At 43.3% G+C, this 24,887-nt stretch overlaps 1 protein-coding gene across 1 annotated transcript in view; it reads left to right on the top strand.

Annotated features, from left to right (window-relative positions):
- The first annotated feature begins 9,590 nt into the window (after positions 1–9,590).
- Positions 9,591–24,887, top strand: part of BCAT1 (branched chain amino acid transaminase 1) — a 56,573-nt gene continuing 41,276 nt past the window's right edge. The window contains exon 1 of the mRNA XM_030960200.1: positions 9,591–9,788. Within this exon, the coding sequence (XP_030816060.1) occupies positions 9,780–9,788 (9 nt within the window). The 5' untranslated portion in view covers positions 9,591–9,779. The remainder of the gene's footprint in view (positions 9,789–24,887) is intronic.

Below are 24,887 nucleotides of genomic sequence, written 5' to 3'. Positions count from 1 at the left end.
GACTATCAAAAGCAGTGCAAAGAAAGGAATCTTGTCCCTGTGGCAGATATCAAAATGAAGGTTTTATGGGATTACTTTGAATTGTTTAAAGATTTCAAGGCACACACTCATCTACTTGCTGCCTTTCTGGATGACTGATTATCAGTCAGGCTGGAGAGTGGAGTCCATATCCCTAAACCAAATGTCTGTCTCCCAGCTGGCTCTTCAGAGGTCACTGCTAGCCCTTGGACTCCTGTCTCTGCTCCTCTGGCTGCCACACCTCTGGCTATTCTACCCTTCAGACTGCCAGTGCCAGCTGTGACATCAGAGGCATGTCATTACCAGACTGATTTACCAGCAGCACTTGGCCCTCATGGCCCATCTGTTCTAAGTTCTGCCCCTCTAGTATTGATCTTGGCACATTAAAGCATCTCTTAGAAGAGCTGGATCTCATGCTCAGCCCAACAAAGAGATTCTGCAGCTGCTGTAATCCCTCACCAAGCCTAATTCACCACAATTATATGCTAAAGCAGCCTCCTCAAACACAGAATAATTTACAGAAAAATCACATGGCTACTGTGGGGTAATTCAGTGTGGAATTCATTATCTCAGACTAAGTATTATGACTGATAACCTGGGATATGGAGCAATATCTATGTATAGGAATGCATTTAGGTGTTGGTTACCAGTCATTAAGGGTAGTTTAGTTAACAGTTCACCTGCTGGGGTGGTGCATGCCCAGAAATGTGCTTGCCAAAAAGCATCTGTGCTGCTGCATGCTTTCTAGCAGGCACCATTTCCCACTGAGTACTGCTCTTCTGGGGAATGTGGTGGAGCTCCTATGGAAATGTATAAGTTTGGGGTCTCTTACTGCTCACAGAAGCTCTGGATTCATAGCTGAGCACCACAGGCCATGAGGGTCCTGCAGTCAGGGTTCCCCTGTGGCCACCAGAAGGCAATAGGAATGTGGGGGTCCCAGTTGCTGGGCTACCAGTTGAGGGGTTTCTCTGGGTCTGGACTGAAGGCACCTGAGACAGTAGTTCATGTTCACACTCAGGTGTTTATTATTTCTTATCAGTAAAATAGTCTCACTGCTGTGAGTTCAGCAGCTTTTCATTAGAAGGCACAAAATGGCCAACAATTTCTTGGTACAAGGTCTTTTAAGGGTAAACTACCCAATTAAGAACTGACACCTGGATTATTTTCCCTTTTAACCCAGTAACTGATCCCACAGAGCCCCCAGTGCAGACTTTTCTGCCCAATTACAAAATGCCACCCAAACCCAAGAAGAAGGAGGAAGAAGCATGAAGAAGAAGAAACCCAGGACAACACCCTGTGCCCTCCATCTTGCTTCCATCCACAACATCCTAAAAATCCCAAACCCTAAATTTCTCACCCAGTGATACACCCACACTACTCTCTATAACCTATTTCACACTTTTGTGGATTCCAGTCTGTCTTGAAGTCTGGGAAACTTTCTCCATGGATGAGGGTCAAAGTCAGTGCTGCCCTGGGGGTCAGGGCACCCCAGAGCAGACAGAGAAATATTCCCTGTGCCCTGCGTTTCCGCACAGGAAGAAGTGAAATTCCTGGGGTCAGGGATGGCAGCAGGGGGGGTCACCAGCCCTTGGGAGCACCATGGAGCCCATGTCCCTGCAAAACCAGGAGGGCAGGTGGGGATGTCTCCTGCTCAAGCACAAACACACCTTTTATTGTTTTCGGCACATGCTAATGGCTCCGAGTCCTATTCCTGGTGAGTGGGACCTGGAAAACAGCCTGAAATTTCCTGCCTGTTTTTTCTTTTTTTCTTTTTTTTTTTTTTTTGTGCACTTCTTTCTGAAGCCTTTTTAGGCTCAGTTTAATTTAGACTGGGGAACCGCAGTGTAGTTTTAGAGCACAAAGAGGATGTTGAGCTTTTTATAGAGTGCTGTTGGAGCAGAAAGGCTGAGCAGCCTTTCTCTGCCCCTCTCTGGGCTGGCAGGGATTGAGGCAGTCAGGCTGTACTTGGGAAGTTGGGAAAGCAGGATTTCTACCTGGGCACAGCCCAGCTGCCTCACTGCCTCCTTTTCTCCAGGCACCCCAAAGCTATTCCAGAAACATCATAGAAATCAAGATTTCACATTTATTCCTACCATTTAATTCTACTACTTGGAAATAAAAGGCTTTTTTGGAGCCAAATGTTTTACACCACCAAACCCACATACCCATTAGGTCAGTCTTTAAATACTGATTTTCTTTTTATAATGAAACCAAGCAATTCTGCATTGAATCTTCCAGATGCTCCAGCTGAGTGGCTTTTATCATTACGTGTCAAACTCTGTGATCCAAAGAAGGGTAATAAAGCTGGGGAAGGGTCTGGAGCACAAGTCCTGTGAGGAGCAGCTGAGGGATGTGGGGGTGTTAAGCCTGGAGAAAAGGAAACTTTGGGGCGACCATATCACTCTCTACAAATGCCCAACAGGGTATCAGGCTCTGCTCCCAGGCAACCAGCAATAGGACACGAGGAGATGGCCTCAAACCACACCAGAGCAGGGTTAGGTTCAACATTAGGCAGAATTTCTCCACAGAAAGACTGATTAGACATTGGAATGGGCTGCCAAGGAAGGTGGTGGAGGCACCATCCCTGGAGCTATTTAAAACAAGCGTGGATGTGGCACTCAGGGGCATGGTTTAGTGGCGGGCTAGGAAGTGCTGGGTAATGGTTGGATTCAATGATCTTAAAGGACTTTTCCTACCTAAATAGTTCTGTCATTCTCGGAACTTGAGTAGAGATTTATCCTCCACTTGATTCTTCCCCCTCAACTGCACAAAACACTGAGTGTTTCCTCACTTTCCCACCAGTTTTTAAGGAGGGCTGAGTGGGGGGGACAAAGAAGAAACTTTAGCAGCGACACTAGATGGGAAAAACGGGCCAGCAAGGACTCCTGGTGCTCCCTTTAAAAGGGAAATGAGGGCGTTGATTTTGGGGAGAGGTGGGGATTCAAATGACCCCCGTGCTAAAGGCCGGCTGGGGTGGGTTAGGTCCTGCTGCCCACCCTGTGCCTCCTCCACGCTCTGGAGCACCTGAACCCCTTTAAAAGCCCTTTGAAGGCTGTGCTCTGATAGGGACGTCTCTTGAAGGAAGCCTGTCGCGTTCTAACCGGGCTGGGCTGGCAGCCCTGAGGAGGTGCAGCTGCCCAGAACCTTCTGGAAGCGCCCCGGAGCAGGCAGAGGTGAGGTGAGTGGCTGGAAAACAAAAGGCTGCAAGAAATGTTGGAAACAAGCTCTGTTCTTGATTAATTCCTGGAGCCCGATGTTCTTCTTGCCTCTCCGGGCAGAAATAAGTGACACATTCACAAAGTGCTTGTTTAGGAGGAATGCGTAAAATGCTGTTTTTAGGGGGTGGGAACGAAACGGGGGGAGATGCGTTTGTTTGGTTCCAATTTACCCTCATGCATGCAGACCTTTCCCTTTCAGCCTTCTTCCCAGCATTTCCCCGCTTGTCAGATGCTGTGTGGCCGCTTTCCCTTTTATCTCCCGGTTTGTGATGTTTCTTTTTGCGGGGTTTAATTGTGCAGGGCGTGCTCTTTGTGCTGAGGCTTTCCGCCCCTCAGCAACCCCCACAAACCCTTCCCACCTCCTCCCGGCCTTTTTAGCTGGGATTTTACACCCGGATTCTGCCAATGGGTTTCTTTTACACCCAGATTCTGCTAATGGGTTTTACAACAGAGCCCGCACACAGCGGGGCTGGCACGGCCGGGGAGGTGGAAAACAGAGATGGAAGGGAAGAAAGGAGCACCGAGCGAAGGTGCTGCCGCAAAAAGATCCAGCCGCTCTGAAAAACTCATCCCCTGTGTGAAAAAGGCGTGGTTTATGATTGGCTTTTCGCAAATATTAAAATGAATATTATATGTGCTGTGTTAGAAAGTGATGCTGTATTAATTTTCTTAAGTAGTGTGTGGTAAATATAGTTTTAGGTTATAACAAAATGTTAAAAGAGAAACTATGCTATGTAAGATACTTTTTTAAAAAAGAAAGGACTCGCAGCGAGATAGCAGCCACAGGACACCTGAATCTTTCAGAGAAAAATAATTTATTGCTCCCTTATCGGGAGAAACAAATTTCTTCCTGCCTCGCTCAGCCCTGAAGGTGCTGTCAGGATTCAGAGGAAGAAGCTGACACTGCCCAGACAGAATCCTGTGTTTGAACGGAACTTATGCGTCATGTATGAGGTGTATGGATATGCAACAGGCTGTTGCTTTTAAGGGTTAATCCTCTGTTAACGTGGGTCCTTTTTCGGGTTTATGCTGCCCAGAATGAGGTACCCGGACTGTCTGTAACTCTTTGTTTCTGTTGTCTCATATTGTCCTAATTCAAATTGCCCAAAATATTATTACTCTAATTATATTGCTATTTTTATAACCGTTTTATTGCTAGTAAACTGTTAAAATTTTAAAAATAAGTGATTGGTGTTTTTCACACCTGAGACCCTGCATCACACTCCAGCTCTTCCGCGAGGAGTCAAACCATGCTGCTTTAATCTTTTTGTTTCCGCAAACAATCCTCCCTCCTCCTTTTCCAAAGGAAGAGTGGAAACCCAGGGCACAGGGAATATTTCTGCTCTGGGGTGCCCTGACCCCCAGGGCAGCACTGACTTTGACCCTCATTCATGGAGAAAGTTTCCCAGACTTCAAGACAGACTGGAATCCACAAAAGTGTGAAATAGATTATAGAGAGTAGTGTAGGTGTGTCACTTGGGGAGAAATTGAGGCTTTGGGATTTTTAGTATGTTGTGGATGGAAGCAAGATGGAGGGCACAGGGTGTTGTCCTGGGTTTCTTCTTCATGCTTCTTCTTCCTCCTTCTTCTTGGGTTTGGGTGGCATTTTGTAATTGGGCAGAAAAGTCTGCACTGGGGGCTCTGTGGGATCAGTTACTGGGTTAAAAGGGAAAATAATCCAGGTGTCAGTTCTTAATTGGGTAGTTTACCCTTAAAAGACCTTGTACCAAGAGATTGTTGGCCATTTTGTGCCTTCTAATGAAAAGCTGCTGAGCTCACAGCAGTGAGACTGTTTTACTGATAAGAAATAATAAACACCTGAGTGTGAACATGAACTACTGTCTCAGGTGCCTTCAATCCAGCCCCAGAGAAACTTATAGAAGAGCAGTAATTGCAGCCATCAGCTTCTCCTATCATTGTGGTAGTTCTGAATGACCAGTCTCTGAAGGGCCTGACAAGTCTAAAGGCTCTCTCCTTCCCCAAAATAAAACCAATTTAAAAAATCATCCCGCCCCAACATTTTGTACATATCTGAACACATATATTTGTATAATTACATAATAATTTATATATACATATAATAATTGCATAATAATTTCTCTTCTCTGTTAGGAAATTTCTACAGCACCAACCTGATCCTTAAGCAAAGGTTTGTTTTTCCCTCACTTTAAAAGCTTTCCACAACTATGTTTCCACATCTGCAGGGCAGCTATTTGGAAATCTTGTACTCCAATTACCTTCTTAATCATTCTTAAGAGTTTTAGCTTTGTGGCTGAAATCAGTCACAGGTTTTCCCTGGGGAATATTGTAGATGAAAGCTGATCTTTCCTTATTTTAAATATTTGTGCCAATGCATGTACATGCAGTCATAGAAATTATGCAAGATTGAGTTTTAGTAAAAAAGCTAATGTAGAAGTGAAGTGTTTCACAAAGATTAAAACATAGAATTCTGGTATTTCTGGAAGAGATATGTATTTTTTTCAATAAGCTTTGGAACACGTTTCAAAAAAGCTTATATTGCAAAGAGCTTTGAAAGTTTTAAAAGATCAGGAGCAAACTGAAGCACGGACTTTGTCTAAATGATACCATTTGATTGGATCAAATTTGGTTTCTCCACATTTTTCTAGAGGAAGTTTTCATGCTCTTTCAGAAGAAAAAAGAAAACTACAGAATTGTAGCTTTTTCTTACATGAAAAACCAGGTTTCTACCCGCCTTCTTCCTATCCTCTTCAGAGGATACAACCTGGATTGTAGAGGAAACTTTGCAGTGTATCAAGAAGGGTTTGTGCTCTTTATTCTTACAGAATTACAGCTCTACAAGCTTCCTCTTTCAACTTCCCATGTGGCTTTATATCATACTGCCTTTTCATTTCCACAACAGGAGTTGCTTATATTTCAGTGCCTTAAAGGTGAATTTATTCAGGTTTGGAAAATGTGTGTGGTTCAGGTTCTTCCCCTTGTGGATCCCTACAACTTGTGCAAACACTTTGGACTTGGAGCATAAAATTACCTTATTCTCTCATATGTGTGAAAAATTTACTCATTAAAGTTTAACAGTGCTGTCAAGCGTTCACAGAATTCTTGGTGTTAATGGAAAAACTAGTGTTGAAATGAACAATGTTTTATCAAAATTAAATACTCAGAGTGAAGAAAATGTAATTTCTTACTGATGGAGCAACACAACTGAGTGAATCGCCAGAGGTCAAGATCTAACGTCCTTTGCCTTGTAACTTCTGGGGTGTTACATAAAGAACTGTAACTAGACTGAGGTAATGCAGGTTATCCTTGCGAAAATACATCTTTTTGGCCCATTTACCAATGGCAACTTCAGATTTGGGGATGTTGCAGCAAGATGCAGGTTTTCAAGTAAGTTCTGCAGCTTCTCTGAGTTTTGGTCGTCTTTTCCTGACTTTTACTTGCAAGCTCAGGGCCAGCTTGGCCCCGAATAAAAGCAAAAACCAAAAGATCAGTACAAAGATCTTTTTTTTTTAACATATCCTAGATAAGTAGTAAGTGATGGTTTTGCTTTGCACAAATCCTCTGTAGTTCAGATAATATTTCTTCCTTCCCATTTCCTTCTCCTATTTCTTAGTTTTGCCCAGGCCATGGATTCAGCTCTGTACCTCAGTAGTTGGCAGCAGTTTAAGGATAATTTGAAATGCATCTCTATGGTGAGCATGTTGCACAGAACTTTGGTAAAAGGCTGATTGTGTTCAGACTGGTAAACTGAGCTCTGGAAACAGTCAAATGGTGCTCAAACAGCTTCTATTTTTGTTTTTTTTTTTGTTGTTGTTGTTTTGGTTGGTTTTTTTGTGTTTGTTTTTTTTTTGTTGTTGTTTTTGTAAAGGGATTCAGGCTCCTGAAATGAGAAAATGCACAACCTGTAAAAAGAAACGCACAAAGATATATGGATAAATATGCCATTGAGAGGCAGACTCGGCATGACTTTTCTGAAAGGAAATCCTGAGCTTCAGAGGAAGGAAAGGTCCATGGGATAAAATCCAATTGGATTTCCAAAGCATTTGACAAAGTGCCTTAGCAAAGGCTCATAGAAAAGAAATGTGTTTTTATGGTTGCTCTCTTTAATTGGGTAAGAGATAAGAAACAGAGAAGAGAGTCTGTAATTGAGACAAGGGGAAATTGAGGCAAACAGAGAAAAGACCAAGTTTGCTGATAAGAGTTAAAGCCTTAAGGGTAAGGGTGTTAAAACAATTCAGCCAAACCAGGGCTATCTGCAGCAGGACCTTATGAAACTGAATATACAGTTGTAAAAATAACATATAATAATGTCTGTGAGTATAAAGTTATGCACATAACAAAAAATAAAAGCTAAATTTATATAAATGGATGGGTTATGAATGAAGTGTTGCCTTTCAGCAGAGAAATCTTAAAATTAAGTAGTTCAGAAATAGATTGATTCACTTTAGTGCTCGTGAACAGCCCAAACAGGAAGCAGAACTATAATGAAAAGAAATAGAGGAGGGAGAAAAGGCAAATGGAAATTAAATATGATGATCCGCTTTTTTAAAGTGTTGTGTAGCTCATGTCTCCATCCTAAATCAAGGATAATCAAGGTTATTGAACTGTTTTATAGTAAACAAAATAGATTAGAACTCCTCAGCTGGAGAAAGGAAATGGCTGACAGAGGATTTAACAATTGCCTGTAAAATCACAAATTATATGCAGGGGGTAAAGTACTCTTCATTTGTGTTTACAGTCTCTCAGTATCAGAAAAATGGAGAATGATGTGAAGTTTTCAAGTGGCAAAATCAAAATAAAGCAAAATTATGAGGTTTCCCACAGAACAGAGCTAAGCTGTGGAACTGATGGAGCACAAGATCTGAAAGATACCACATTTTATGTAGGTTCAGGGAACAAATTAATAGAACAAAAAGCCATGAGGAGCTGTTAAGCCTAGAGAATTCATCTTTCAGGAAGCTGATGTGGCACAAATCCTTTGAGGATGAGTGTATAGTGGAAAGAGTATATGAAGCAAAGTGCCTTTTTGTGCTTATTCTCTTCTTGAAACTCTTCTGCATTATGACAGTGACAGGATATTGAATTAAATGGCCTGACCCTGGTTGTTCTATGTGTGGTTGTAACCTGAAGATAACTCCTTGTGAATGGGTTGAATTTCTCTCATCAGCACTGGGTAGCACTGCCCTGATGATGAATTGAACCTATCTAAAGCTTCTTTGCTGCTTTTTCTCTCTCCTGGTTTTTTGCTCCATCTTTCTCCTCTCCTAAATAGCTGCTGAAATATCACTGTTCATGTGAACTTGTGTTTTGGGTAGTGCTGCTCTCCTGTGTTCTTTTGGAATCCAAAATGTTTGTAAATCCACTAAACAGCATTTTACCTGGCTGAAGAGCAGCAGGAGCAAAAATCTACTTACGTAACCAATCTCTGGCACTGTACAACAGAGAATAATTAATGTACATCGTGCAAAGCAGAACCTGGCACTTGTGACAGTCACACTGAGATGAAACAGCTTCCTACAACAACTGTGAAGGAGATCAGAGGGGGAAAACCTTTACAAAAATATTAGTAGAGGAAGAAAATGTAAAAGCAGTTATGATGAAAGTAAGCACTTTGTGAACATTACAGCAGTGTTTTCTCTGAAAAATTGTGTTTTTTTTTTCTTTTTTGTATTAGTTTCACAGGAATGGGTAGAAGGAACACAGTGGACAGGCTGCTGTATTTATTGTCTTCGGGTTCTGGCCAGCTGCCTGCCAGGGACCAGGACTCCGGGGTGGCTCAGAGCTCTGCAGGTACATCCCCGACCTTCAGCGTGGCCTGGGGCACGGGTGGGCAGGGAAACACCTCTGGCAGCCCCAGTAATCCCAGGTACAGTGGGTGCTGTGCCCCTGAGCTGGGTGGGCAGGAAAACACCTCCGGCAGCCCCAGTAATCCCAGGTACAAGGGGTGCTGTGTCCCTGTGTCGGGTGGCAGAGCTGGGGCCCTCAGCACCAGCCGTGCCCAGAGCCCTGGCGAGGGCAAGCAGGGAAGGGCTGGTGATGGGAGGGATGATGACTGCCAGGTGTTGGTGTGTCACCGAGTCGGACACAGCGAGACAGAGGAAATGACTCAGAACACGATGGATTGCTTAGAGCGGGCTGAGGAGAACGTGTCTCACTGAATTACAGCACAAGCCCTCAGTGTCTCCGCCGCGCACCGTGCGGGGCCATTTTAGGGCGGGGGTGCCCCGGCTGCAGCGGGGGCTCGGGGGGCGGTGTGGGTGCCGAGGGGCTCGGTTCGGGTGCCGGGGGGAGCAGTGTGGATGCCGAGGGGCGGTGTAGGTACCGGGGAGTGGCGGGGCGGGGCGGCCCCGGCTGCTCCCCGAGCGCCCGCCGAGCGCGCCGCCCTCGCCCGCTGATGCAATCCGAGCCCGGCAGCGGCGGCAGCAGCAGCAGCAGCCCCGGCGATCCGAGCAGCAGCCCCGGCAGCAGCAGCAGCCCCGGTCCCGCGCAGCGCCGCTCTCTCCGCCCCCGGGGCTCAGCCATCCCGCCCGGAGCCCGGCAGGACCGTCTCCCCCTCCAGCCAGCATGAGCAAGGTAAGCGGAGTTGGCTGCCCAAATCCGTCCGTCTGTCCTTCCGGCGGCGCGGAGCGGCTCAGGGGCTGCCCCTCCGCAGCTCGCCGGTCTGTGGTGGCAGATTTTAGTGCCACGATTTGTTTGTGCTATACTAAGGGGATTTCTGTCCTTGGCGGATTTGTTGTTGGAGATTCAGAGGCAGATTGTGTGTGGTTTTATCTCTTTCATTTAGCTCTTTCATTGCAGACAGCACGTGTGTCAAAGAAATAATGAGGGAGGATGGAGAAGGGGAAGGGAAGGTGTATGATTTCCTTTGGGGCGAATTTCATGTTTATGGGACTCTCAGTGATTAAAAAAACCCCAAACAAAACTGACAAAATTATCAAGCCAAAAGCCCGCGAAGGTTACGGTGTCCTGGCAGACATCAAGGCTTTTTTTTTGCCTGTGAGTTTTTTAAAGCTCTTATGTCTGCCCTCGTACTAAAATAGACTGTGGGTAAAATCCAGTAACATGTGCTGAGTAATTTCAGAAAAAACTTTAAATCATGGAAGAGGAGTTTTCGGTCGCAGGCACTAACGTGGCAGATGAGCATCTGTGGGCACTGTCCTTTTATAAATGTCATGTTTATGTTCCTCGGCTTAGTGACCTGATCTGGGGATTAAAACCAAGTCTTGCCGGTCAAGGCAAAGGGCACGGAGTTAGCACGGGTGCCTTTCTGCTGGGAGTACCAAGGGAGCATCCCAGCCGCGTTCCACCCTGTGCAGCAGCTCAGCAAAGCTCGGGTTTGAGGCTGGGAGTTGCACAGCTGCGGTCTGTGCTGGAGCTAACAGCTGAGGAAACCACGGCTGAGGTGTTTGCTTTCCTCAGTCACGCTAGCAGATGGGGTATGGGCACAGCAGGTGACTGGTAGGTGGCTCCCCAGCTCCTCTGTGCTGCTGGTGGTGAGTGTTCCTCACATCCAGCAGTGCTGCAGTTGCTACTCCTGGTGGCGGGGCTGGCATGGAGCAGCCTTGGGATGCTGTCCCAGCCCCGTGGGGCAGACCAGCCATGGCAGGAAACGGGCCTGAAACTACTCAGGGAAAATACCCAGGAGCTCCCCAGTCACAGTGCTCGGAGACAGGATGGAGCATCTCAAGGAAGGGGCAGACTCGTGTTTTATATCACTTGTGATGTACCTGCTTCGAGGAAAGAGGGCAGGGCCCTGCTTTCCAGGGTGTCAGAATTTGAAATTGTGACACTGTGAAATATATAAAGGTAGAATATTAATATATACTACCTATAATATTAATGTATAATATTCTACCTTTATATATTTATAATATCCAGCACCTGCCAGGAATGCTCTGGCCTTACATAAAAAACAAATAACAGGGAAACCACAGACCTACCAACCTGTTTGCTCAAAGCAGCACTGATATCTCATTGGGTTCTCACCTGCACAAACCCTTCACTTTGTATTTTTCTTGTCTTTTTCTTTGTCTTTGCTTTGTAGCAGTAGCTACAGCAGTGAAAGGACACTCTTGTCACTTGGAAGTGATGTAGCCTTGGGCAAGTCAGTGCTGTCTGAGCCCTTTACCCTTTCCTTGCCTCATCTGTTCAGACTGTCAGGGTTCTGGCTGTCACTGTGTGTTTGCATGTATCAAAGAGCATGTATCAAAGGAACAGAAAATCACAATTTGATTATCGCCATACTTACGTAAAACCTGATACATTAATAAAAATAACTCAATCAACAGCATCATTCCACCTCCTTGTCCCTTCATCTCTCCCTTCTCTCCTGTGTTTAGTCACAACCCTCCATTTTTCCTTGAACTATTTCCAGCTCAACCACAGCCCTCCCCTCTGTGCTGTTTAAAGTAATGTACAAGAAATGAATTATGCCTCTAGTTTCTGCAGTGTCTGCCTTGTCCACCTCATGCACTGATTGTTACTGACAGGCCTGGCACTTCTGTGGGATTCAGTGGATATTCTGGTTTTTCCTCATGGAAATTGAGCACTGAAATATGCTGCAAAGCCATAGGTAAAAGAGAAGGTTACAGAGTCGGGAGATAGCTTCAACACAACTGGTATCTTGTTAAAATAGTCCACAGGCTGTATCCTTTGTTTAATTAGACTGATGAAAATAGTTCAGGTGGATTTCATTAGTCATTAATTTATCCCTGGGAGGATAGTGTTAGGAAGGCAGGTAAATCAGTTAATTAACTGTGTAAACACTCAGGTGCTCTGCATTTATTCAGGCATTTTAGAACAAATTAGGAGACGTGGGCATGGTAAAGAGTTGGAACAGACATTTTCATTGCTTCCCTGTGTTACGCCATTTTCTTAAATGAATAATCACAGCTGAATGTATAATGCTGAAAATTACCAGTGGGTTTGAGGGCAGGACCTTCAGTGTCAGAATGAAGGAGGCAGGCTGTAAATTCTCTCTGTAAAATTTGCACAGCCTTGTTAGGCCACAGATGTGGGGACTGGCACGTTCACATCCCCACAGTGACACACCACGTTCTCTGTGCTGCTGGGGAAGCTCGTCTCACAGAGGCAGCTCTGGGAGCTCCAGGCACTCAGCACTGATTGTGGCTTTTGATAATCAATTGTGGCTACCCACATGCAACCATGGCTGCAGTGGAGCCCAAACTTCATCTTAAAAGCCTGGCTGTAGGTGGTGGTTGAGCATAAATCCAATAGCATGTGACCCTAATATGCTGTCTTTGTAGTCATTTCCATGTTTGCACCTTGGTGCCTCCCATTCTAACACAGGGTGAAGTCAATTGGTGGCCCCATTTACCTTGGAAACAACCTCATTATTTTATGGCTTTACACATTAAAGGTCCAGGTAAAATTACATAATAAAACAGAGCACCTGTTGCAGAAGGGCAATTTAGGAAGTATTACCATATGCTGTTCCAGAGGAAGATCCAGTGTTGCACTTATGCAAAGCACCCTTTGCTGTGTACCTCAGAGGACCCAAAACTTAACATGAGAATAGTTAAAACTGTCTTTAAAAATGATCAGTAAGTTTTATCCATCTGGGGCTTTTTGTGCACCTTGGTCCATAGTTTATTATTAGTTTTGCAAGCTAATGTCATAATACCATTCAAACAGAGTTACTCATTTACTTCTTCCCTTAAGATCTGCAGTGTGTTTTGGGTTCTATTTTAGAATATACCTGAAACATTTATGAAGGGAGCATGTAACTTCTCAGCAGGGACACAGCTCCTGCTAATTCAGTGTGCCTGTTAGAGCATATCACACACCATATTGATAAAAACATTTCTAGTAAGCACAGAAAAGTGTTTTCCTGGTATACAAACAGGGTTTAATTCCATGAGTTCTGATTGGAATAATTTCCACTAGGATTCAGAGACATCATGTCCACTTGTTTAATTTCATTTAGAGTGTTAAGAGTCATCACCTCTGTAATAAATGTTTGAATTCACATTACTCTTACTGAGAATGGAGGTGTTTAACCTTTAGCACTCAGAGTTTGGAAGAGCAGAGTGTGTTCAGTCTGGAGCGAGCTCTGGGGTGCTGTAGCAGCAGCCTTCCACAGTCTAGAGGGAGATGATGGAGGTGGGGCTGGGCTCAGCAGGGCTGTGTGGCAGGAGGGCAAGAGATGATGGCATTAACTGAAACAGAAAAAGTTCAGATGGGGTATAAGGAAAAAGCTGTCTCCACAAGCACAGCTGGGAGGTGAGTTACCAGAGAGACTGTGGAGTTTCCATCCTTGGCAGCTCTCAAGACCCAGCTGGATCAAGCTTAAGAACCTGCTCTGAGCTCAGAGCCTACCCTGCTTTGAGCAGGAGTTTGGATTAAAGACATCCTCAGGTTCCTTCCAGCCTGGGTTTTCCTGTGGTCCTGAGAAAAAGCTTAGAAACTAAGTTTTTTATATGCAGTCTTAGTTTTTTGACACATGCAGTGGTGTGGACCGGCAGATATTTGTTCAGAGCCCTGCATGCTTGGCTTTTAACAGCTCAGAGAAGTCTGTGTAAAGGTGGTGTTAAAAGGCACCACTGTAGGCAGATTGCTTTGCAGAAGGTATATTCTTAACATGTCAGTATGGTAGTATTATTTTCTTTATTTTGAGGAAATCCATGTACTTAACAGAAGAGTTTAAGCTGGAAAACTATAAAGCAGTGAATAAAAGGAGATATTTTTGATTTTCAGGAATGTGAACTTGAAATTGCTGCATCTGAAATACAGTCTATAAGGTTACCACATGAAATTGCATATTCTACTCTTATAAAAATTATACAATTGCTTATCATCAGGAAATTAATTAAAAGTTACAGGTAGTCCACCTAAAATCCGCGGTAATGATACAATTTATTTTGATGCAGAGTTTCTCAACCTCCATCAAAATACAGGAAATTCGTAATCAAACAAGTATGGAAACGAAACTTCAAGTGTTAGCATTTACTGTGAAGTTACCATCAACATAGCTGCCAGGTCAGTTGCTCTGTAAATTTCTTACCAGATGCACGATACAAATTTTACTTCCCTGATTTTAAAGTTTGAAGAAACTGGTGGAGAGGCTAAGTTTTTGATCCTAGATGAAGAGAAGTTTAAATATTTTTTAATAGGCTCCATAGTTTATAATTTGTTTGTTGTAAACTGTCTTTATACATTTATAGTTCAGAGTACCATAATTATTTTTTTGAGAACAGAACATGAAGATTTATTATCGAATTATCAACATTACAGTCCTGAATTCTGCACTGTGGCAATGCCTGCTTAAAATTTGACAAACCTCTTCGTAATTGCTAGAAAGTATTGCCTGAAATACAGAGGGCAAAAGCTAGAAAGAAATGAGTAAGCATGAAGAAATAGCCTTAGCACATGGTGTTACTACATGTAGTGGTTACCCAGGCACAGTTTTGCTACAGCTGCGTGTGTACATGCATGCAGGAAAAAAAACATAATTCTATTCACATGCTCATGTATTTGAGGCATTTATGCATCTTGAGTATGTCTTCTGTGTTTTTAATATTATCCTTTATCTTTCAATAGTTTTTCAGCGACAGTTTTTGGCATTTACAGTTTGATTCTCTTCTTGACACCTGAAGATAGAAGTTCAGTAACAGCATTCCTTTCTGATTGTTCACTAAGCTGAAAATTGGCATTTACAATTGTTTTCTTTTAGTTTTTCTATTACGGTAGTGTGCTGTAGCCAGCAATGTTTTCATCATGTTAATTGGGCAAAATATTTCTTAGAGCATACATATAAAATGAATATTTTTTCAGATGCAATTCTGAGCTTTTGAGAGGCTCAAGATTAGCTTCATACCTTCTGAAATGTGGAAAACGTTGATGTTCACGTGCACTGAAGCCTCCCAGACCCTTTGCTCATGTTATAAATGAGTAATTTGTCAGTTCAGATTTGTGGAGCTGAGCAGGGCTGTTTTATCATTGATACTGGTGTGGAATTGTAGGAGGACTAGTCTACAGTACTTGTCATAGGCCAGTTTATTATCTTCATTTCCATTTCTTACCATTTCAAAGCTGTCATTTTCCTAATAGAGGCTGCATCACTCCTGATTTATGTTTGTTGCAGCTTTAACCATGCTATGATTTGGGCAAAGGTCCTCTCTGCATTTTGTGTGTGCTTAATGCTGACACCTCTACAAATACCTCATCTGGGACCACCCTTTCCTTCCAAGGCCACTTTTCATGTGCTGAGTGATACTTTGCTCTCAAATTCCCTGGGCAGCCTCCAGTTTGCTCTGGGCACTGTCAACAAATGATAGGGGATTTCAGATGAAGGACTTGCTTACGTTGTTTAGAGAGGACACAGAAGATAAGGTTAATACAGCTCCAGAATTTTGGAGCCTTATATTCCATTATTTTTTCCTGTCATGGAGTTGTTACACAGCTGAATATATATTAAGTAGGTGGGCTATCTGGTTCTGTCACCACTTTGGAATATTTTACCTCTTTTAGCAGATGATACGAAGAAAAGCAGCAGTTTCTGGGTGTTATCTTGTTGTTGTACCACATTGAAGAGAGCAGTGTGTGACACTGCAGTGATGCTGTAGCTGTGCCCAGCTTTTCCTGGCTTGTTGGTAAGCTTCCATAGGATTATTTACACTTGCTTGGTGTGGTGGATAATGTTTATTACCTTCTGTGACAGCCTCTGCAACTCATAAAGAGTGTAAAACAATTAAGTTCCTAGAATATTCTGAGCTGAACACCTATCATGCAAATGTGCTCCCTCTCTGTTATTGGGACAAGAACATTACTGTAGATGCTGTCCTCAGATGGATCCCCAGGATTTTCCCTTTGGCTTAGCTCTGTTCCTAGTGCCCTTTACATCAAGAGGAAAGCTTCCGTTTCCTTTCTGCTTTGTTGAACTGTGTCCACTTGAAACAGATCAGGGCAGTGCTTGAGCACACAGCAAAACACATCACAGGGGTGTAAGGCAGGCTTTGGAGAGTTCCCTCATTGCTTCAAACCAATCATGGCAGGCTTAAACCCCACTGGAGCTGGTGTGGGCAGGAGTTCTGCAGCCACCACCTGTGTGCTGTTAGGCAAGAAACTGGAATAGGTTACAGCTGTGAGCAGTGAACAGCTAAACCTGTTGTAAATCAGTCATTTGCACCTGTTCTCTTTCCTTGAGAAGAGCTGGGATGGATTTGAACTTGTATTTTTTGGGAATGATGAATCTGACTCCATGTTCTTAGAAGGCTAATTTATTATTTTATGATACTATATTATATTCAAGAATGCTATACTAAACCATACTCAAGAATAGAGAAAGGATACTTACAGAAGGCTAAAAGGATAATAATGAAAATTTGTGACTCTTTCTGAGCCTCAACACAGCCTGACTGTGATTGGCCATTAAGTTAAAACAATTCACATGAAACCAATGAAACAATCTCCAAACACATTCCAAAGCAGCAAAAGATAGGAGAAGCGAATCAGGTAATTACTGTTTTCTTTTTTTCTCTGAGGCTTCTCAGCTTCCCAGAAGGAAAGTCCTGGGCAAAGGGATCTTTCCAGAAAATGTGACTGTGACAGATTTGGTGTTTCAGTTCCTGGGGAGCTGTGCAGATCCTGTGGGTTCCCTGAAGGAGCTGCTGAGCAGGGTGAAGAGTGCCAGTGGGACAATCCGTGCCTCAGTTTCCCGTTTGTAGAAGAAATGGATATTTCTGCCTTCTTTCACCTGGCTGTTGGGACTGTAGAGCCAGGCTTCCAGTGAGAAGATTCCTTTAAAACTTATAAATAATGAAGGTCATCATTCTTTATCTGGAACAAGCAGTTTCAGCCCACCATCAGTATCCAGGAGAACACAGTATTTGCAGTATTTCTGGAAAGAAATATTTGCAATATTTCTTGCTGTCCTTCTGGTCTAAAAGTGCAGTTAAAGTGAATCCTGCTTAATTTTACTATAAATTCTTAAAATGCTGATTTAATGCCTAGCTTTTAGAATACATGAAGAAAGGGAAATGTTAGAGAAAATAATGAGCACAAACTTGTGGTAAAGAGCAAAGCCCTGCTGTGGTGTTTGGGGAAAGCATGCAATAGCATTTATACCCTTTCTTGTTGCCAGTTTGATGCAGAAGATCTCATATCAAAGAATTGGGCCTAAACACAAGAAAACTGTGGTGTCTTTCAGAATTTAATTTATTTTGTTTGAGCCATCACTGTATCATACAGCCATGAGATGCTATCTAGTTAGAAAACAGGCAGGTGAATTTTTAGGTCATCTGGTTGCTGTAGCATGTTTTCCTTCATGCCATTCTAGCAAACAATGCATTTGTTAAAAACCTGATTTCTCCCAAAATTGGTCTAAACCAGGACAGTGACCTGATTAAAGAGATACAGGGTAACTTTACTGCATCTCTGAACAAGACCTGCTGAATGTGAGCCCTGAAACTGGAGTCAGGGTCCCTCTGCAGCATGGTCCAGGCAGAGCCCACACCTGGGTGTGCACAGTTCAGCCTGCAAGCAGGAAAATGGGCTTTGCTCAGACACTGGAGAGGAACAACAGCAGAGAAACACCTTTCTAGGAGCACTCTGAGCAGTGGAGCAGGGTGTCCCTGCAGGTTGGAGCCCATTCAGATCCCCTGCTTAGATAGCTGCTGCCATGCCTTATCAGCATCATCTGTTGGACCCTGCAGGGACACAGCAGCCTCTTGGGAAGCAGGGACAGGAACCACAGCCAGCACACTGCACAGAGTCGTGCTCCTTGTGCTTTTCAGCAGTGGCATTTGGTGATGGGCTGTGATTAAATAGGCCATGCAGAGTCACCAGGGCTAGATGTGGTGTCAGCCCTGTGCACACCAGCAGCCACACATGTGCATTGCATTGAGCCAGTCACAGTTCTGTCATCTCTAGTGGCACTTGCTCAGCACTTATGGTGGAAAAAGTAACTATTCCTTCCTCTAAAAACTCTTCTGTTCTCTTCTTCCACAGAGCCTTTGTGTTCAGTGTGCCATTCATCTTTCCTCAGTGTCTTATGTAAACTTTTATTCCAGTGCAGAATGGGCTTAAATGGGACACGGTCTGAGCGCTCTGAGAATAGCTCCAAGTGACCCCTGACACAGGCCAGTGATTCAGGGCTGGCCTCGTGCTCCTCCTGCTGCTGCGGCACTTATGGGCTGTGTCCTTAAAAACAGCTTTTTGTCTGCTAGCTTCTTTCTTTGGCCATGTCAGTTCTCATTTTGGAATCCATCACTGTCTCTGCCGTGGTTTGGTTGGGTTCCCCCCACCCCCGGAGTTTTTAGTGATTTATTTGCAAACTGCAGAAGCTTTGGTCTCCTGCACTAAATTGCTTGCTTCCAGTTCTAAGCCCTCAGTAACTCCTCAGACAATGATTTGATTTGTTTCTGCCCTCTATGCCTTCATGTTATTTATATTTTCATTTGGTAATTGCATAAAGTCAATTGCCTTGGTCATCAGCTACAGAATCTGTGTGGAGTTTCAGGCAATTTGGCAAACAAATTGCAAGCTACATTTTATGCATCTTTAAATCAGATCTGTCGTTTATCTGTGCAGCTGTCTCAGAATAAAAAATACGGTCAGTGTAACTGAATTTTCAAAGAAAGTAAACAAATTAGTTGTTATTTTGCTTAGGCTCATCTTTTCTAGAATAACAGTGCAGTTAAAAATGCATCCTGCTTAATTTTACTATAAATTTTTAAAATGCTGATTAGTACCTGGCTTTTAGGATACATGAGGAAAGGGAAATGTTAGAGAAAACATAATGAGCACAAGCTTGTGGTAAAGAGCAAAGCCCTGCTGTGGTGTTTGGGGAAAGCATGCAGTAGCATTTATGGCCTTTCTTGTTGCCAGTTTGATGCAGAAGATCTCATATCAAAGAACTGGGCCTAAACACATTAAAACTGTGGTGTGTTTCAGAATTTAATTTATTTTGTTTGAGCAGTCACTGTATCATACAGGCAGGTGAATTTTTAGGTCAACTAGATCCAGCTGGTTACTTTAACATGTTTTCCTTCATGCCATTGTAGCAAACAATGCATTTGTTAAAAACCTAATTAATGCTGGACGGGACAAACAAACCAACAAAAGAGTCACTTAGAGGCACTGCTCACAGGAGTTAGAGATGGAAGAGCTCCATGAGGTCATCTGCCTCTTCCCCTCATTGTACCAGGCTGTTTTCCCAAATCAGGAGGGCACTAAACTGTGAAGAGAGAAGAAATGGCATTGGGGGGTGACAGAGCAGCAGAAGGGTCACAGGGAGGAAAACAATCAGGAGCAGCGTGAGCAGTGCCTTTGGAAATCAAGGTTAAAGCACGCAGCTCCTGGGGGTCATTGGTGAAGAGGGTTGCTTTAGAGTCCTTGCCTGTTTCTGGTAAGAAAATAGGAAAGAGAATTGTCTGGATGTGCAGGAAATGTATTAAGAGCAAAGTGAATATTGAATAGAGGGGCAGCACACAGAGATTGCAGCTGCTTTATGTCCTGTGGTGGGTGGCGCTGCTGGGAGGCTGTCAGGGTTTTTCACCTGGGAGAGATCACACTTCAGACTCCATGGTGTGTGGTTGTAATTCACAGCTCAAACTGTAAATTTTTCTGAAATATGTGACAAAATAAATTCAGCCTGAAGCCGAACAGGTCCCTGGTCAGGTTCTCCTTAGGGTTAGTTTCAGCAAATTAATTTGTTTTCTGCTTCTGCTGGTCTCTTTTTTTCCTTTAAGAGTTCTTGATAATTCAGCTTGTCAAGCCCATGTTCTTTTTGGAATTCAGGAGTAGATCTGTTCACCTTCCCTAGCCTTGCTGTTGTTCAAGTGAACTGAGACAAGCTTTCTTCTGCCTCAGTTCAGGCATTGCTGAACTTACTCAAATACTCATTTAAGCACTGAGTCAAAAAATTGACATTAGTTCTAGAAGAGGTTTTTCACCAGAGTGCTGCTTGTAATGGCTTTACTTTGCAAACGTTGCTCTGCATTTATTTGTTCTTGTGGAACCAAGTTTGTCTGCTTTTACAGATGTGATTCAGCTGTAAATGTTATTAAACATGAATCTGGGGTGGACTAGCTGAATATTTCCGCTTCTTCATGGCCTCTGTTCTAAGGTTTTTCTAACCAGCAAGTTGTGCTCACATAATCTGAATTGTCTTTTATTTAAGCCTAATAAAAACAGTGATGCTTGTTTTAAGAGGAACATATTTCAGTTTAAGTCAAACCAATTAAACTGGTTTAAATTAAAGCCAATGAACTGCTCAAGTCAGGGATAAGTGCCTGCACAGTTTTTCAGACTAATTTAATTACAATCTATTTCAATTCAACCTTATTTTATGCAATGAAGCTTTCTTGGACATAAAACCTCTTGTATTTTCTAAGCCCCAATGCCCTCACTGTGAGACAAAATGATTATTAAATAGTGTGGAAGCCTCTTTTTCTGCTACACTAGTTGCCTTGTGTTTTTCTTTGTTGTGTGCTGTCATTGCACAGCCTCTGTTTAACTAACATTAGTGCCAGCCCAGGGTTGGACAGGCAGCTACAGTGAGGTGACAATGCCAGGCTGACAAGGCATCAGGGAGGATCTGTGTGAGGAGGAACAGTCTGAAAAATGTTTTGGAAGAAATTAGCACTGTAAATCGTGTGCCACAATTAGCACTGTGGCACAGACGTGTTGGGTACGTTCATGTTCACATACCTGCAGCATAGAGACAGGATTAAAGTGCTTTAATGGCTCTTGGCTTCCATAAATGAGCGTCTCAAACTATGGGAATCTTTCACAAGATTTAATAAAAAAAAAGAATAAATAAAATAAAGTGAAAATAAATAAATAATAAATAAAATACATAAATAAAATAATTCTAGTTCATATTAAAAATAATGATATCACTTAGCCCTTTAGCAAATTTTCTCCGTCTAACAGTGTGTGGAAGTTTTTGTTTTAGTGTTGGTTTTTTGGGGTTTATGTTTGTTTGTTTGTTTGTTGGGGGTTTTTTTGGGTTGTTTTTTTTTTGTTAAGCTGTGAACATTATTAGTGGGCTTTTTTTTCTGCAAATTCATCTTTTATGTGACGTGGCTGCCAAATTGTATTACTGTTTCCTAGGGACAGATACAAGCTGTTTTGAAGTCATGGCAGTGTTCTTGCCTGGCTGTAGCGATACAGCATATTTGGCATTTGTGCACACTGGGTTGTGTTTTACCCTGGAGCAGGAGGGCAGCTCTGGTTTGTGTGGCTGTGAGTGACAGGGTACCTGTCACCACACACCTCATGTGGCTTTCCTGTGCCAGTGTGAGTCCTGGATTGGATTTATTGATCTGCTGTATTCCTGCAGTCTGGCAAGGACTCTAATTTCATTATCCTTCCAGTGCAAATTAGAGCACGAAATATTTCTTAGACACTTAGTAGTTTGAAGTAAAACTTAGTACTTTTTACTGTAGTATTCTTTAATATAATATAAGAACATAAAATATGAAATTAGCTTTCTACGAACATGGAGTCAGACTCTTCCCTTCTCATGACAGGGGACCCTGAGAATACCACAGTGAGGGCACAGGAGCAGCTGAGGCACACTCAGGCAGTGTAGGAAGCCTGGGCAGTTTAGGGAGGAGATGGGCCTGGTTTTGTAGCAGGAGGCTGAGTGATCTGACTGCACAGAAGAAGTAGAGGAGGTGTGCCAGAGGCAGCAGGAGAGCATGGACTGCAGCACCATGGGGCCAGGAGATGTTGGATATGTGTGTGTCTAAGGCAGCCTGAGCGCCAAGTGCAGGAGCTGGATGTCCAGGTTTGGGACAGCTCTAGCAGAAGGGCAGGTGACAACTGTTTAGCCCAAGATTGTCCATAAGTGCCAGTGTTTCATACACAAATTCCCACTGAGGCTTTGCCTTGTGGAAGAGTTGGGTTGGAGCTAAGTGCTGATGAGAGGAGCACTCTTATCCAGCTGAGTGCATTGGGATGACTCTGTCGGTGCTAAAGGATTTGTAATGGTCATTAGAGCATTGGGATCCTCAGTAAAAGTAATAACAGAATTACTGCTCAGCAGGTCTTTATTTCAGTGGTGTTTCACAGTGATGAAATGAAAAATAAACCCCGTTTTCCAACCAAGTTTAATCTATTGTAAGATTTTACACCTCATTCTCATACAGGCTTTACAGTAATGTTAAAATCAATGTGTGTTTTCAGTGTTTTCAAAGTAAACCTTTGAAATACTCTTCTATTTCCTGTTACATACACCACAGAGAAAACACTGATATCTCTACAGCACAACATAGGAAATAATGTCATGCTTCTGTGATTGTACAGCTACTTTTGACACTCATGAGTGACTTTTGAGAAGTTGTTCACCCAGTGGCTCAAGTATATCTTTAGGATAACATCAGTGTTTTAATGGTGGCAGGTTTAAATCTACCATGCTATTGAACATAAAGGGCAAATTCATGTTTGGAATATCTCCCTTGGCAACATTGGCACTGAACCAGGGAGCAATTTTCCATATTGCACTTAGCAACATGTTTCAGATTTGTAGGCCGTGGAGCCGTTAAAATATGACTCCGTTAATTAGAAAGTAATTGTGGTTTCTTTCTAGTGCTGAGGGATTAACTCAGTTTAATCTCTGTGTGGTTAACAAAGGCAGTTAGCTACTTGCTTTAAATACGAGTTCAATCTGTAAAAAGTAATAATGACTTTATGGAGAGCAGGATTGGCCCCATGGCATGTGCCCAAAAATGGGGCTGGTGACTTCACTGAGTTCAGTGGTAGTGTTGAACTAAGGAGACACGTGATGGAGCCCCAGGGGCTGCTCCTGTAGGTGGTCAGCACTTCAAATTCACATGCAGGCTTGGTATCTTTAAAAAAGATCATGAAAGAGAATATTAAGCTGTATCCAGCTCCAGTCCTCTGCGCTGATGCCAGCTCTTGCTTTAGGGCAACTCCATGGAGCAGCAACAGGAAGAAACTGAAGCATAATGGTTGAGTACTTGTCAGTATTTGCTGTCACCAGTAATTATTATTAGCAAATCCAACTTGGCATGCTGGATGTTAGACAAAAGCCAGCAGTGGAGCTGGAGCTCTCTGAGATATTTCTCTTCCAGAGCTGGGATGATGGTATTAGGATATTTCTCTTCCAGAGCTGGCAATTCCCATCCTGTTAGCTGGGAATCAGCACACTCTCCATCGTCGTTCATCACAGTGCAGAGAAAAATCAGCTGCCTCCATTCATCTGTGGAATGCTTCACTGCTGTCAGCTGATGGTGTCGGGAAGGATTTCTAGGATTTTACCAGTGGGTTTGGAAGTACTGAAAAATTCCAGGTAAAGCAAGGAGCTGCTATTATACAGTGTCCTTGGCTTTCGGTGACACTTTAGTCCTGCTTGGGTCTGCCACTCTGCCAAAGTCTTGTCATTCTGGAGTAGAAAACCCTCAGCTTTAAGGCAAATAAAACATATTTTTAATGAAGGATAAAGCATTCTGGGATATTGTAAAGAGATTTATGATCTCTTTTGGCACATTGTCTTTTAGTGCATAGGGAGGGTCCTGTAGCCACAATTGCCTACCTTGCTGTAGAGAGTTATAAAAAAAGAGGAACAGAAGGGTTAAAGTGAGAAGAGGCAGCAGGAGGGATGTGGGGGGCTCGCTGGGGGGAAGGGGAGAGGAAGTGAGATCTGCTGTGGCTGGGAGTTTGCCTTTTATTTTTTGCTTTTAGCAAGGCTGTGATCTGTGGAAGGTCCACTGAAAATACCTTTTCTCTTTTTTTTTTTTTTTGTGTGTGTGTGTGTTTGCCATATTCCCAAGATCTGTAAAAAGGTGAAAGAATCCTGTTACTTGCCTTCTGTGTAAGCCTGTGATCCATGTGGTGCCAGCCCTGGCCCCACATTTTGGTGACTGCTGTGTCCCTGACGCTGCCTTCCACCTGCACCAGCCCTCCCTGGGAAGGGCTGGGATCTCACAGGCTGACCATGAAAAGTTTTCTTTTTATCTTCTTTCCACCAGGGGATTGTACCTTTGATCTGGGGCATTCCCATCTGGACTGGGAGCTCCTGCCTGAGATGCAGCAAGGCTGAGAGACAACCACCAAGTCCTCTCTATCCTTCCAGCTATGCTCCCTAATGCCATCATCCCAGCCATCCTCTTTCATGGCCCATCACCCCGGGCTCTTTCTCCTGGTCCTTCTTTCCCCTCCCAAGTCTCTGCACCCACTTCACCTTTTCAGCTCCTTCTTGAAGGCTGCTGGGAAAGAGGGAGCCCTGTTGGGGCTTTGTTTCCTTTGTTCCGTGCTGTAACTGACAGGGAAGGTGCAGGTACTGCAGGAGGGTCCATAGAGATGCTGAGGTGATGTGTGGGATTTACTGGGAATCTTATTTTTAGGTAGATGGCTTCCCCCTGTCTGTTATCCCTCTGTTGTTGAACAGAAAGATGCCTAGAACTAGCACTCCTTTTTCTTTCCCCTCCCAGTTCCTTTGCAGAAGCCTGAAGTTCAACATTGTACATAATGCAAAACAATCTCATTATTTATTCATATAGGTGAATAATTCCTTATTACTTTCTTTGGTTAATGAAGGATTTAACAAAACCAGTTCTTTCTTTTTTCTTCCATTCTGCCTACTCAACCTTCTCTTGAAAAAGGCGGAAGCAAACCTGTTAGGTGGATGCTTTAGTAGAGAAACTTGAGTAAAAACCCAATTTATTTATTCAGCTCTGAATGAAA

Source organism: Camarhynchus parvulus, chromosome 1A (genome assembly GCF_901933205.1).
Source record: "Camarhynchus parvulus chromosome 1A, STF_HiC, whole genome shotgun sequence".
NCBI classification, from domain to species: Eukaryota; Metazoa; Chordata; class Aves; order Passeriformes; family Thraupidae; genus Camarhynchus; species Camarhynchus parvulus.
This window is presented reverse-complemented; position numbering and strand designations above follow the sequence as displayed.